This window comes from Platichthys flesus, chromosome 1 (assembly GCF_949316205.1).
Source record: "Platichthys flesus chromosome 1, fPlaFle2.1, whole genome shotgun sequence".
Taxonomy (NCBI): domain Eukaryota; kingdom Metazoa; phylum Chordata; class Actinopteri; order Pleuronectiformes; family Pleuronectidae; genus Platichthys; species Platichthys flesus.
Genome location: NC_084945.1, coordinates 31,062,398 through 31,076,875, shown reverse-complemented (window position 1 = coordinate 31,076,875; position 14,478 = coordinate 31,062,398). Strand labels below are relative to the sequence as shown.

The following is a 14,478-nucleotide window of genomic DNA, read 5'->3' as shown; positions in this document are numbered from 1 at the left end:
TCACCTGTGCCAACCTGCCCACCATCCAGGACCTGTACACATCCAGAGTCAGGAAACGGGCAGGAAAAATCACTGCAGACCCCTCTCACTCTAGTCACAACATTTTCAAACTCCTCCCCTCTGGTAGGCGCTACAGATCTCTGTTCACCAAAACCACCAGACACAAAAACAGTTTCTTCCCCCTCGCCGTCTCAATTCTGAACAGCCAACCCACTGTGGCACTGTGCAATAACTCTGGAACCTTATAATAACCACTGTAAAGTTACTCCCGAAATTATATGATATTATATATAATAAATATTATAATTATATTTAATCATGTTTACTTATTTCACCCTCACTGGAAAATTGTAATATGCCCACCTGCACTTCTTTTCTTAGACCGTCGCACTGTTCGGACTGTTTTACTGTTTTGTTTTGTTTTGCTTCGTTTTCTTTTGTTATGTTTGTTTTGCGATGTGTATTCTTTATAAGTAACTGAGAGCCACTTTACCGAGTCAAATTCCCTGTTTGTGCAAACTTACTTGGCCAATAAACCTGATTCTGATTATTAGGGCCGGAGCACGAATGTGTGAAGGCCCTATTGAAGTTGAAGTTATTATTATGATTTCCTTTGGGGGGGCTTTCTCGGACAAACAACGTCCAATCTACTCCTAACTGTACGACAAGAGTCTCGGCCTTATGACATTATGAAAGTCTTGCACCTGGTGGCAATAGAAAACGTCATGTTTTTTGCACGTTTTACTCTTTGGTATACTCCTCCTCGTCCATGACCGAAACAATGTCAAACTTTGTCAGAAGGGTCTCAAGGCATTGATGATACGGTCATATGGAAACTGGGTTTTTCGTTCAACACCGTGTTAGTGTTGAAGCGTGGTTTTGTGTCGCAATGATACACAAAATTGGTGTAACTTCAGTTTACTTTGTTCAATTTCCCTCTAACTTCATTGTTGTTATCTTTACTCGCAGCATCAGGTCCCAAGTTTAATAGTACTCTTGCCCACTCAGTGCTGCTTCGCGGCCATAGTTGCTAACTTCAATCAGCTGTAGGTCCACTTTAGCATGATCTTGTAGGAAAATATGGCGATTGATGTCAGAATATTGAGCACTGTGGAGGGGGATTTCACAAATACCCTCAGCACATGTTGAAAATCTGTTGAAGGCGATGTTTCAGAGCTGCCTGGAAATAGAATAAGACAGTCGCTAATAAAAACTTTCTTATCAATATATTTTTTGTATATATGCCTGTATTTTCTTCCATTTGAAAAAATTAAGAGTTAGAAGATATTTTGAGGTAAACTCATCCTGTGGTATAAAATAATTGCAGTTAAAAGTTTTGCAGTTGTATTTCATCACATTTGTAAGTATTAAGATAAGACTTTATTGATCACATTTCGGGAAATTGAGTTGTTACAGCAGCAGATAGACAAGACAATAACAAAGGTGTTGGTATTTGAATTTAAATACAGAAAATATGCAAATAATATACAACTTTAACTATGCAAATATTGTTTGTGGAGAAAAGTTCTTATTTTGCAGAGATAAAGGATGAGTGCCTACATTATATTTAAACATTACTTTCAAATGATATTGAAATAAAAGGTAAACATAACACATGCATATTAGACTGGCATAATTATATAGACAGGTATGGTATACAAAATTAAAGAGTATAAAAGGCTATACTGTTAAAAATACGAATATCATATTGTGCCAATACAAGAATCTCAAGAGGCAATCCAACTGCCTAACACAAATATTAATCAAACAAAAATCATAAGTTTTACTGTCAAATTGGTGATGAAATTTAGTTGCTGTATAATTCACATTTAAAACAAAAATCTGCTCTACTGTCAGTAAAATTGCTCAAGTCAAGAATCCAAACAAAATCACAAAACCCAATCACTTTCCTAGTGTTTTCAAACACAAGCAAAATTAGTGTGATTTAATAAAACAAATAAAGTTGTGCTTTACTTACAGTATGTGCTTGTTACCAGGTAGTTAGCAACATAATTTAGAGACTGCTTGTAGTAGCTGTAAGATAGCGATACCTTTCATATATTTATTTGCAGCGGATGATTTCCACCTCTGTGCGCAATATTCAATTCAGTCATTCAGCAGATATGTCATGCAGAGATATTGCACATTAACAATGCTACTTATCACTCTGAAACATCCTGCTCCAGTCTTGGTCAAGGAATAAAAATAGATGATACTAATAATGATAATATATGACATGATGATGAATGAATAATATATAAAAAAACAAATTTACCAATGAAAATCTAACTGTGGTGTGTTTTTAATGGCTGCAACATAAACTGTATATGATGATTGATGGAAAGTATCTTGATTGTCCCCTGGTGGCTGGCTACAGTTATGTTCATTAAAAAAATCTTGTAAAGAGACACATATTAAATAATTTTTTATAAAACTGTATTTTTAACACCATGTTTTTAGCCTAAATGCCTGCTTCCGGAGCTAGCGATGGAGGACCCCGCAGCCTCCAAAAAGAATCTGGTGTGGGGGGTAGACGCTGGAGGGTGGGCATCCACAGCAGGAGCCTCTCCGTTCAGCAGTCTAATCAGAGGCATCAGCCACCTCCAGCCCTGATTGGGCCCAAGCCACATCCAGGCCCCGACTGGGTCCCAGGCACAGCCAGTCCCTGCTCCGCGCCGGAGGCTCTCGGCTGACGTCCCCTGTGTTCTGGCGTCGGAGATCCTTGCGGTGCCAGCTCCAGCCCCTGCTCCAGTGCCTGCTCCGCGCCAGAGGCTCTCGGCTGACGTCCCCTGTGTTCAGGCGTCGAAGGTCCTCGCGGTGCCAGCTCCAGTCCTTGCTCCAGTGCCTGCTCCGCGCCGGAGGCTCTCGGCTGACATCCCCTGTGTTCTGGCGTCGGAGATCCTCGCGGTGCCAGCTCCAGCCCCTGCTCCAGTGCCTGCTCCGCGCCAGAGGCTCTCGGCTGACGTCCCCTGTGTTCAGGCGTCGGAGGTCCTTGCGGTGCCAGCTCCAGTCCTTGCTCCAGTGCCTGCTCCAGTGCCTGCTCCAGTGCCGGAGGCTCTCGGCTGACGTCCCCTGTGTTCCGGCATCGGAGGTCCTCGCGGTGCCAGCTCCAGTCCTTGCTCCAGTGCCTGCTCCTGTGCCTGCTCCGCGCCGGAGGCTCTTGGCTGACGTCCCCTGTGTTCCGGCGTCGGAGGTCCTTGCGGTGACTGCTCCAGTGCCTGCTCCAGTGCCTGCGCCAGTGCCTGCTCCGCACCGGAGGCTCTTGGCTGACATCCCCTGTGTTTCGGCGTCGGAGATCCTCACACCAGCGTTGGCTCCAGTCCATGCTCCAGTGCCTGCTCCACGCCGGAGGTTCTCGGCTGACGTCCCCTGTGTTTCGGTGTCTGAGAACCTCGCACCGGCGTTGGCTCCAGTCCCTGCTCCAGTGCCTGCTACACGCCGGAGGCTCTTGGCTGACGTCCCCTGTGTTCCGGCATCGGAGGTCATCTCGGTGCCAGTTCCAGCCCTTCCTCCAGACCCTGCTCCAGTGCCTGCTCCGCGCCGGAGGCTCTCGGCTGACGTCCCCTGTATTTCGGCGTCGGAGGTCCTCCCGGTGCCAGCTCCAGTCCCTGCTCCAGTTCATGCTCCAGTCCCTGTCCCATGCCAGAGGGTCCCTGCAGACGACACTCCTGTTGAGGTGTCAGAGGCCCCTGCGGAGTCTGCTCCAGTCCCTGTCCCGCGCCGGAGGGTCCTGGCTAGCGTCACTCAAGTTCCAGCGTTGGCAGTCCTCACAACGCCTATTCTGGTTCCGGCTGCGACTCCAGTTCCTGCCCCATGTGCGGGGCTGAGGCCGGAGCCCTTGTCCTCTGTCCCTGATTGGTCTCTGGGCCGCCCGTCTGAGGAGCTCCCGGGCTTTGCCACTGACCGGCCTCCGGGCCGCCCTCCCGAGCCTCTGGACTCTGCCCCTGAGCGTCCACGGTGCCGCCCTCCCGTGCCTGTGAACTCTGCCCTTGAGAGGCCACTGAGCCATCGGCCCAAGACCATGGGCATCTCCCGGATTCCCTCCTCCGGTTCCCCCCTCCTCTCTCCCGTCTCGGTTCACATTTTGGACCGTCTTGAATCTGGTCCTTGAGGGGGGGATACTGTCATGTTCTGTCAGTTTAGTTTGTGTATTTCTGCCTCTGTGTTTTCTGTTTCCTGTTTTATTTTGTAGTCTCTGTTCCTTGTGGGTTGTTTCTGTCTTCACTTCCTGTCTTGGTGATTGTCTTTCTAACTCCTCATGTGTTGCACCTGTGGCCAATTACCCCTGCCTTCCCTGTGTGTATTTAAGCCTCTGTCCTTCCCCTTGTCCGCTGTCGGGTTGTCTGTTTTTCAAGCTTTGTTCCATGTTGCGGTTCTCGCTGTGTTCCATGTTGCTGTTTTTCCTGCTGTGTTTTTTGGTGCTTTCCTGTCCTGCGTTCCTGCCATGTCCTGTTCTCCTGAGTCTAGTAAACTTTCTTGTGTTTTTGTGTTCTTGTTCTAGTTCATGTCTTTTCAGTGTTTCAATTTCCTTTAGTGTTTGTTTTGCGTTTTGTTAAGTTGAAGTCTCTTTTGTATTAAATACACTTTTTGTTATATACCTCTGCTACTGGGTCCATCTCCTTTCCTCAAGTCGTGACATTGTGTGCGGTGTATGTGTTTGTATGTGCATGCAAATGTCAACATTGACATTTAGGCTAGAAACATGGTGTGAATGACACCATTTCAAGTAAATACTGAATGCCAATATGAAGAAGTGACACTTATTCACATCTTCTGTGACCTTCCTTGACCATATAGTGTGCGCAGCTGGGATGAAAGTAGATTAAGAAAAGACACTGGCTGTACCAAGAAACTCAAGAAACTGATCCTGCTCAGTGAGTAAAGAATCAAACGATTTATTTAGAGATTGAGAGAGTTTACCACCTTATATTTTGAACTGGGTTGAATACATTTTCCTCAGGAATCTCCAAAGGAGGGGACTTTTTTATTTTTATTTGTGAAAATTTAAGAGTGAACTAAATTAAAGAATACTGAACTGAGTTAAAGGAGAACTAAAATGTATTTGTCATATGTATTTTATACGTAAAAAGATTTATTTTACTTAAAAGAGAGTATTTAAAATGTAATCTCTTTTCCCTCTGCAGTTTTCACTGTTGTCTGTTACAGTTGATTAGTCAAGAGCAGCAAGCAGTGGGGATGGGCTGATCAATGTGCTAACTATATTGTAGTTTGTTAGGCTTAGAGACTTTCATATCTAATTCAGATGCACCAGACATTGAGGCAACAACATCAACTATTTTGCATATTTCACCAGTGGCAAGACGTAAGGTAACGTAAGGGAGACTTAACTATAAGATTGTAGTGTAGGTTTTATAAATTGACAAAAATAAGAGTTTGATACCAGACAGTGCTTCTTCAACTGTCAAATTTGAATATCTCCCTGTAAGAGATTTAACCTGGATAGCTGATTTACCTAATTACAAAAGGCATCAAAGAAAAGGAAAATACAAGCAACAATTCTTTTAATCACTATGTATTCAATTGAATTATTCAATCAAGTTAACAATCAGATCGAAGAGTTATGATTAATAAACAGACAAATAACTCATATTCACCAAAATACCCAGAAAGTAATAGCAAACTCAATCATTTCCAAATAAGAGAAATTACCCGTCAGAGTTCAGATGAAGTGCAAGATTGTGTGGTGTGAGTGTCTTCAGAAGAAAAACAAAATTGTATATGAAGTTCCATTCAGTTCATAGTTTGATAAGAAAATAGGGATTGTGTGTGTGTGTGTGTTAGTGTGTGGAAGAGGGGAGTTAGGGTCCAATAAAAAAACTAAAGTGAGGGAAATGTGTGTATTTTTTGTGGTCGATTAATCTCCAGGTAAAGGGATTTTCTCGAGGGCCACATGCTGAAAAATGAAGGAAGGACTGAGCCACTCACTAGGCATGAGGTACACTGCCTCACTTCTAATGACGCCTCAATTAAATGCATTTAAATTACGTATGTGATGGTAACCGCCGCCACCACGCCCAGAAACAAGGTTATCTTTTTGTGATCTCCTTCCTACAATTACTCTCACTTCACACCCTTCCACACCATGCTGCCTTCGTTTGATTTTCCCCCCTTCTTTTACCTCACAGGCGTGTCACCTTTATTATCTCCCTCGCCCCTCCTTTTCGTGTTGAGTAGTAAAGGGCCATTCCGTCCTTTTAGTTTTCTCCTATCTGCTACAAGCTGAACTAAATGGATGCAAAATGTTGGACTATTTTTCAGTGTGTTTTATTGTCTTATAGTGTCTCATAAACTCAAGAGCGAATCAAGCAAACCCAAAGTAAACTTTTCATATGCAAATAAAAAAACTATTTGAATGCTGAGCCTGCGCGCCTGTGTAAGGGACTCTGTTGTGTGGAGGATGCTGGACAGTTTTTTTCCATAAGCTGTACATTGTGGTAATCAACCTGCGGTTATAATGATAATGTAAATTCCACACGGTTAAACTAACCATCTGGAATTTTACTGTGGTTAATTGTAAAACCGGTAACCGTTTCATCCCTACTCCTAGTATAAATCTGCAGAAATGTATGAGAATTCAATCGGACAACACAGAAGGGGATCCCTCGCTGGATTCACCAGGAGCGAGTGGGGGTTGATAATGCTTCTGACACAAAAAAAAGAAAAAGAAAACATATCTCTTGGTGAAAAAGCAGAGCAGTACACAAAGAAGACACCGACCAAGATGTCAAGAGAGTTTGTGATGATATGAACTGATGACGGTGTCGGGGTGCTGTAGACATGATCACATGATCTCGGCAGTTACTTCCTGCCTCTGCCTCTGCCTGCTGCTCCACCTCTCCCCAGAATAATGCACAAGATTTGTTGCTGTTGTGAACATCTCTGCAGAGTGATGGACAGACCACCAAATTTACCCAATAAAAAAAAAAGAAGAACCCTGGTGGTCAAGCCAAAACAATAGGGTCCTTGCACCAGTCAGTGCTTGGGCACTGCAAAACAATGAAAGTGTGAAATCATGCCCATACCAACGCTGCAATGAGTTTTTAGTTATGAACTCACCGAGATTACTCTGTAGCCCCAGCCTGTCAGTGCCAATAACTGCTGGAAGAACACCTCTGCTGTCCCACTGACAGGAGGAAGGAAGATAATGGGACACCTGATGCTCTTTGGACCTGCATCATACAGCGACCACACCTTACTGTCATCATCATCAACAATAATCTACAGGAGACAGAAAAGAAAACAGTGAGGTGGAGAACTTTTTTACCAACTTTTTGGAAATGTGCAAATTGCAAGCATGATGGCATCCAAAATCAAATCATACAACAAGTATTCATCTCCACAAGAAGGGTGCTGCACAATGCATTTATGAGAAGAGCTGTTAATTTGAACTTTAAATGCCATTGAAGGCCCCTTGCACCTTTGTGCTCATCACAGCCAAAGAGAAAGAATTCACAACCTTCAATACCTGGTTCTTTATAAAGCAGCAGACTTTTGTGTTGTGTGACTGCATCATTATGGGTCATGGATTCTACTTCCTAAAATAGTAACGGTTGGTTAATGGAGAAAATATGCTTTCTAAGAAGCAGGAGTGAAAATACAGAGAAGGTAGAACAAGGTAGACAAAGGTAATGATTCCAGACCTGTGGCCATAACTTCTATTTTAATTAAGAATTTTGAAAACATTGTGCAGTCCTCGATTTTAAGACACGCGGATCACGCCTTTGACCTGCTGAAGTTGGCCTACAGGCCTCCCAGAGGAGTTGAAGATGCTTCACTCACTCTGCTCAATTTGCTTTTCAAACCCTTAGAGTGAAAGGGCTGTCCTTCTGTTTTTATTTATTTTTAATTTGCCTTTAATGCAATTCAAACTTACATTTTAACCCGTAGGCTTTTAAAACGTGTTAACCTAAGTTTAAATCTTGTGGGCTGGATTTTAGATTTTCTAACAAACGGCCACAAAGCGTGAGAGCGAATGGATTTTTATCAGATAAAGTTTGCTATTCGACTGGCTCACCACAAGGGTGTGCGCTCTCTCCTTCGTATATTTATCCTATGTGTCAAAGATAGGTTCATTTTAAAGTACGCAGTTGACTCGGTGATTGTGAGTCGGCTTCAGGCAAATGACAACAGACATGGACCTGTTGTTGAGTGGTGCGAGGAGTCATTCCTCCAACTTAACATTTCAAAAACCAAGGATATCGTCATTGATGTTAGAAAAAACTTGCCCACAAACGAAGACACTTCCATCAAAGAATCGTATAAATACCTTGGGACTATTTTTGACTCCAAATTTAAGTTTGAAGCAGTGAATGTGAAAAAAATGGTCACCAGTGTTTGTACCTTTGTCCTATTTTAATATTGACCAAACCCTGCTGATACTATTTGTCATGCTTTTATTGACTGTGTATTCTTTGGTGTCATGGTTTGGTAACCTGTCTTTTTAGGAAAGAAACAGACTGAGTCAGATAGGGAAATGGTCCAGTCGGCTGATAGGTGAGCCAGTTCCATTACCAATGATGACTTGCATCCTATCCATCAGTGGTCGCCAACCCGTCGATCGCGATCTACCGGTTGATCTCCCAGTCTTCACCGTCAATCCCCCAACACTCTGAACTCTCTTGCTGTCGTTGTGCTGCAGATCAGCTGTGTGTCCGTTGTCTGTTTTTCACACGCGCTGTGTGTCCGTTAATGGCGGTGGAGTTGCAGGTTTATCTCTTGCATTTCCTTCAAGAACAAGTTGGTTCATGTACTAAACTAAATGTCAGTACTCTACGGTATGATAATGCGCATCTTTCAGTCTGTCAATAACAATCAAAGCCCCGTTGGAACATATGAATGGATTCAGAATTTGAAATGCTGGATTGCTTTTACTTTGAAACGGGTTCAGAAAAATTTTGTAAATACATCCATGTCACAAACAGATAAACATTGAGGTTCACAGCAGAATAAACAGAGAAAATTATCTTTTATGTTTTTCTGATGAATTTATGTCTCGAACAAATGTTTGCAACACTTTATGCCTTTTCAAAATAAAAGCCCTCCAGCGTATCTGTTAAGGAAATTCATTCCCTTGTTTTAAAAAGGTTAGAGCGGAAGATGCACAACTTTATACTGAGTAGTACTGGTAGTAATTTGAGTACAAGGGACTTCTTTCATAAATGGCATCATATTTGTGGCCATATTCAAATCAAAGCCTATATGTAAAAACTTTATGCTGCAGTAGCAGCTCCTCTGCAGAACATGATGTGGAACTGAGAAGCTACATATCTTGCATTGTAAATATGAATAGATATGAATATGAATATTGTGCATTGAATAAAAAAAGTTGCACAACTGCCTCTCTTTGTGTATATTTATTTATTGTACATTCAGCCTTTAACAAATATGATGTAGTTTTATACAACATGTTGTGATGCTGTGCCATGGGAAATCAGCTTTGTACGTTTTTCTGTTTTCGATCTTATCTAAAGGCTTATATATAAAGTGTTCTCAGACTTGTGACGACTAGTTTCCAGCGTTAGCAGTGGTGGTCTAGCCATTTTTCAAGCTTTTACTCCTGAGATGAGACCGCGTCGTCATGTAGGCTACACAAAGCATGGGATTGGCTGGTTTACTGGCCCTACCTCAGGAGATGCTGCCACAGTGTGTGCCATGTATTGTTAGACCAGACTAATCGATTACTACATTAGTTGCCAGCTATTTTGATAATCCATTATAATTTATTGAATCGATTAGTTGTTGCAGCCCTAGTAAAGAGATGATGGCTGAGAGGGTTGGTCCTGTTTGGTCCCTTGAGCTATGGGTTAAAGAAGAGCGATATCATTGAATTTGTATTACTGCAGCCCTTGGATCTGAATATATTACATTTATCCATTTCATAAAACTTCTCCAAACCCAAATATGTTTAGGGCATGCATTGGAAGCCCCCAGTCCAATCTATCAAATGCCTCTTTTAGCATTCAAGGAGTCGGTAGCTATCATTGTGGTTTCATCTCTATTAGGTTGTATAAGATGTAACAGGCATCTGACATTGTCAGTAGATGGCCTTCCCTTGATGAATCCTATTCTAGTCTCATGGATAAAATTGTTTTATAGTTAGAAATGTGTTTATTAATCAGTTTCTTGGATTAGTGGGTTCTTTATCTATTTGAACAATTAAGGATAACAGAGCTTTGTTGTATGATTTTGGCAGTCTCCCCATGAGAAGGATTCTTCATACATAGCTATTAGAATAGTCTGAATAGAGCGTACTCTACTTTTTAATGCATGTCTCGTTTAATTAAAATTTCAGGTTACACCATCTATTAAAAATCACTCAGTATGTTACTTGGACAGTGTTCATGTGTTGATGTGTACTTGCAGTGTGCTCAGTGATTACATGCATCACTATTGTTCGACACAATAAATCATTAGATACTTACTCTCCTCAAGGGCACTGTGCTTCTGAACCAGTTGTAGTCAGGAGAAACTTTGATATCCTCCATCTGATGACAAAAGCAGAGAAAGGACAGACAAATTCATAGTCAGAGAGAGACGGAAACATAAAGATAATCAATGAGAGAGACAGAAACCTAAAGACAAACAGGAACAGTCAGTCAGACACGCAACTGTCAGAGACAGACAGACAAAAAGACAGTAAGACACACAAAGTCAGAGAAAAAGACAGTCACAGAAACAATCAAACACAAACAGATGAAATGGAAAGGCGATGACAAACAAAGAACAGAAGTCGGTAATAAACAGATATTAAGAGCCAAACACAGTCGCAAACAAGCAGAAAGCATAGTCAGCAACATACAGCAAGAGACAGAGAAAAACAAAGGGGAAAAGTCACAAAGACAATTCCATGTAAAATCCTCACACTTTTGGCTGCAACGTCAGAGCTTTTTGGGGGCAATCTGGACTTTGACTGTTCACATCTCCCTCAATACAGAGATATATATCTGAACAGTCTGCTACTTTCGATATTCAAAGAACCACATAAAACACCATATAAATAACTATTAAAAAAGATATATGAAATTGGAGAAATTTTCAACAAAGTAACTTCAGGTCTTCAAGACGTCCAGAAAGTTTGATCTTTGGTTTTTAAGTTGTTGCTGAAAAATCATTATTAGCAGTAGTGTCATCATGTCACAAAAGACAGTAAACCAAACAAGTCACCGACAGAAATGTAGATGGTCAGACACAATCCGTTAAAGACATCAAGTCACAGACAAACACACAGGAGAGACACTCAAATATGAACTGTCTGACACGATTAGAGTTGTTGTGTGGAGAACGTTAGTGGACATCTGCTACGAAGAGACTCGGTTGAGAACTTGGTGATTAAATAAAGTAGCCGTGTATTAATATGTCTTAACCGTGCTTTTACCGTGGTGGTTGTGGCTGTTAGTCACCGCGAACAGAGGACCTTATCCTTGTCTCGGTACCATTCTCCGTCTCCTGCTTCCTGGTCATATGACTTCGGTTTCACACACTTCCGCGTAGCATCTGACGCCGCCCACAGATCCACCGTCTAAATAACAGATGCGAAGCCTCCGTTTTAACTCCAGCCAGTGGCAATAGGACCACACGATGTCGAACGCCAATCTGTTAAACATTACGATGTCATTTACTACAACGTGTAACCTGCCTTAAAGCAACAACGACGGTGTTATTGTGAATATTCTCTTCACAGACAGCAATGAATCATGCGCATTACCGCCACCTGGTTAGCCTCCGGTATTGCATGTAAACTGTACTCGACTAGAGATGAGGGAAAAATACAATTTTTTTGTGGAGCCAAATCAAGGCCAAATGTTGGGATAATTTCAACAAATTATTTTGAGGGACACATTAACATTTGAACCCGCTCATTGCTGCTTGCAGCTATATTTATAATTATTTGTATTTTAGGAGTAGGGCTCGTATAAATAAATACAGAAATAAATAAATAAGGAAATAAGGAAATAAATACAAAAATACAGAAATATAAAAATACAGAAATAAACACAGAAATGTCTTAAATATATTTCCACATTTCTTCATTTCCACATTTCTGTGTTCATATGCTCATGAGAAATGCGGGCCTAACCGAAGTCTCATGCAGGATTGGTCACTTGCGTATAAGGATCCAGCCCTTCTACTTCTGCCTTTCAATGCTGACTCGTGTCCAGAAGCTGTTTGCAGTGTTGAGCCAGTTCACACTTAAAATTAACTAAAACCTTAAAATGGCGTATGCAAAAAAATTGTAAAATTTATAAAACCGTGTGCTTGCACACCTGAAGGTCATTTTCCCTTTGTTAATCACAGTCCACCTGGACACGTACACACAGTTGCAATCAGAAATATTCAACCCACTCACCTCAAAAGACGTTATAGTAATGTGGTTGAAAGATACGTAGCACTGACGGGCCCGATCACCCGTACGTTGAAGCCTTTTGCGGTCGGTGGAGAGAGTGATCGATGACCACGCAGGTTTGATGCTGCTGCATAAGTTTTAAACTTCCTTCTAATGCTCCCAATGGTATCTCTTGGAATATACATTTTTGGGAAATCTTCTTATACCCAAGGCCCTTCAGGTTTGATGAAATAATCTCCTCTCTCAGCTTTTAAGGAAGCCATTTGTCTTTCCCATGATTGCAACTCACCTTGAATACCTTCAAGGGTGGGGTTTATATATGCATCACAGCTGAATCAAATGAAGGATCATTATAGAGTTCCCAAAGGCTTAATTATATTTCAACTCCACTTTAGGCCATAGAAACTGTCAAATAGCTTTAAAAACAACAATATTATATAGGGGTTGAATAATTATGCATGGCTATCTTAACAAAATATGCTGTTAAACACGAATAATAAATCATGCATTTTCTTTGTTGATTTTATGTATCACTCCGAAGCAGAATCTTACTCTTTGAAAAAACTGTAATTGATAAATCCAAAAATAATTTTTTGGGGGGTTGAATATTTCTGATTGCAACTGTACGTTAATCTGCCTCAAAGTCTGCCCTGTACAACCCCAAATTCATCCATAAATGGTCAATAAAAAACGGCCAATGCATATTAAATTATGGTGCTTTTACAGTGAATCACGATGAGAGGAAGACAGATTGTTTAGTGGCCACAGCAGGGGTGTCACTAATCAAGAAAATACACTGATACACTGCTGCTGCTTTTAAAACAGAGACTACGATAGAAAGAATTCAAAGGTGAAAGCAAAAAAACTACACCGAATATGAGGGAACTTTTATCACCTATACGTGTTTTATTAATCCCAAACTGCAGGATTATTATATTCAGAGACAGCTGTGAATTCCCCAATCTATAAAATTTAACAGAATTATATTTTTAAAATTATAAAAAGAGGCTTTACATAGAAAGCTAAATTGTGATCGCTGAACACTTGTTTCCTCTTAATCCCTCCGTTCACGCACTCCTCTATCAGTGCCGGTCCATTCAGTATGCACAAATGTAACCACAGTATTTATATATTAAGAGCAATCGGACCGATTACTTCACATATTAGTTGATCCTAACGTCCACTCTGGGAAATGAAAGTTTGAATAGTTATTTATTTTTATTTTTTGAGTGATCTCCAGTCCGCTCTCTGCTCTGTGACTGTGCCTGATGGCCATCATTAGATGTAAATAAACAGTCGACGACAACTGTCACACACAAAGGAGGCTTCTCTAAAGTCGTCTTCACTATCGAAGTAAAAACAAATAAAATAAAAGAGCTAAAAGAACTGCTAAGCAGAATGACTGATGACAATCACACTGACATGGTTAAAAGGGGCGAGAGACTAACATAGCAGACTTGACTAAAGGCATGCACTTTTGAGTTCCTATGAGCAAAGATAAACACGCAGATAAACCCCTTTGACTGAAACAGTTAAAATGTAATGGGTTTGATGCATTCTCAAATGTTGAATAGCATAGTGCTAGACTTAGAAAGCCCACGATTAAAGAGCCACCAGCTCACGTTTCAAATAGATTCTCTCCACTCAGCGAAGCACCCGCTGATAAACAAACTCTGATTATTGGCGACTCGGTTCTGAGAAACGTCAGGTTAGCGACACCAGCGACCATAGTTAATTGTATCCCAGGGGCCAGAGCCGGCGACATCGAATCTAAACTTAAGTTAATGGCTAAATCTAAAAAAGGTAAATACAATAAAATCGTAATTCACGTCGGCAGCAACGACTCCCGGCTTCGTATGTCGGAGGTCACTAAATTGAATGTTGAGTCGGTGTGTGCTTTTGCTAAAACGATGTCGGACACAGTAGTTTTCTCTGGCCCGCTCCCTAATACAACAGGTGATGACATGTTTAGCCGCATGTTGTCTTTTAACCGCTGGCTGTCGAGGTGGTGTCCTGTAAACGGCGTGGGCTTTATAGATAATTGGCTAACTTTTTTGAGAAAACCTGGTCTTGTTAGGAGAGACGGCGTTCATCCCACTTGGGATGGAGCAGCT

General features: G+C 41.6%; 1 protein-coding gene across 3 annotated transcripts in view; it reads right to left on the bottom strand.

Annotated features, from left to right (window-relative positions):
- The window catches only part of spg21 (SPG21 abhydrolase domain containing, maspardin), a 30,875-nt gene extending 19,294 nt beyond the window's left edge, over nucleotides 1–11,581 (bottom strand). The window contains exons 1-3 of one of the 3 annotated variants that reach the window (XM_062391374.1): nucleotides 11,396–11,581; nucleotides 10,443–10,505; nucleotides 7,078–7,239 (exon numbers count right to left, since the gene is read on the bottom strand). In XM_062391374.1, coding sequence (XP_062247358.1) covers nucleotides 7,078–7,239; nucleotides 10,443–10,505 — 225 coding nt within the window. In that variant the 5' untranslated portion in view covers nucleotides 11,396–11,581. Of the gene's footprint in view, nucleotides 1–1,402; nucleotides 7,008–7,077; nucleotides 7,240–10,442; nucleotides 10,506–11,395 lie in introns of those variants that run through there. The other 2 variants (XM_062391383.1, XM_062391365.1) reach the window with 2 other exon arrangements.
- Nucleotides 11,582–14,478: the final 2,897 nt, after the last annotated feature.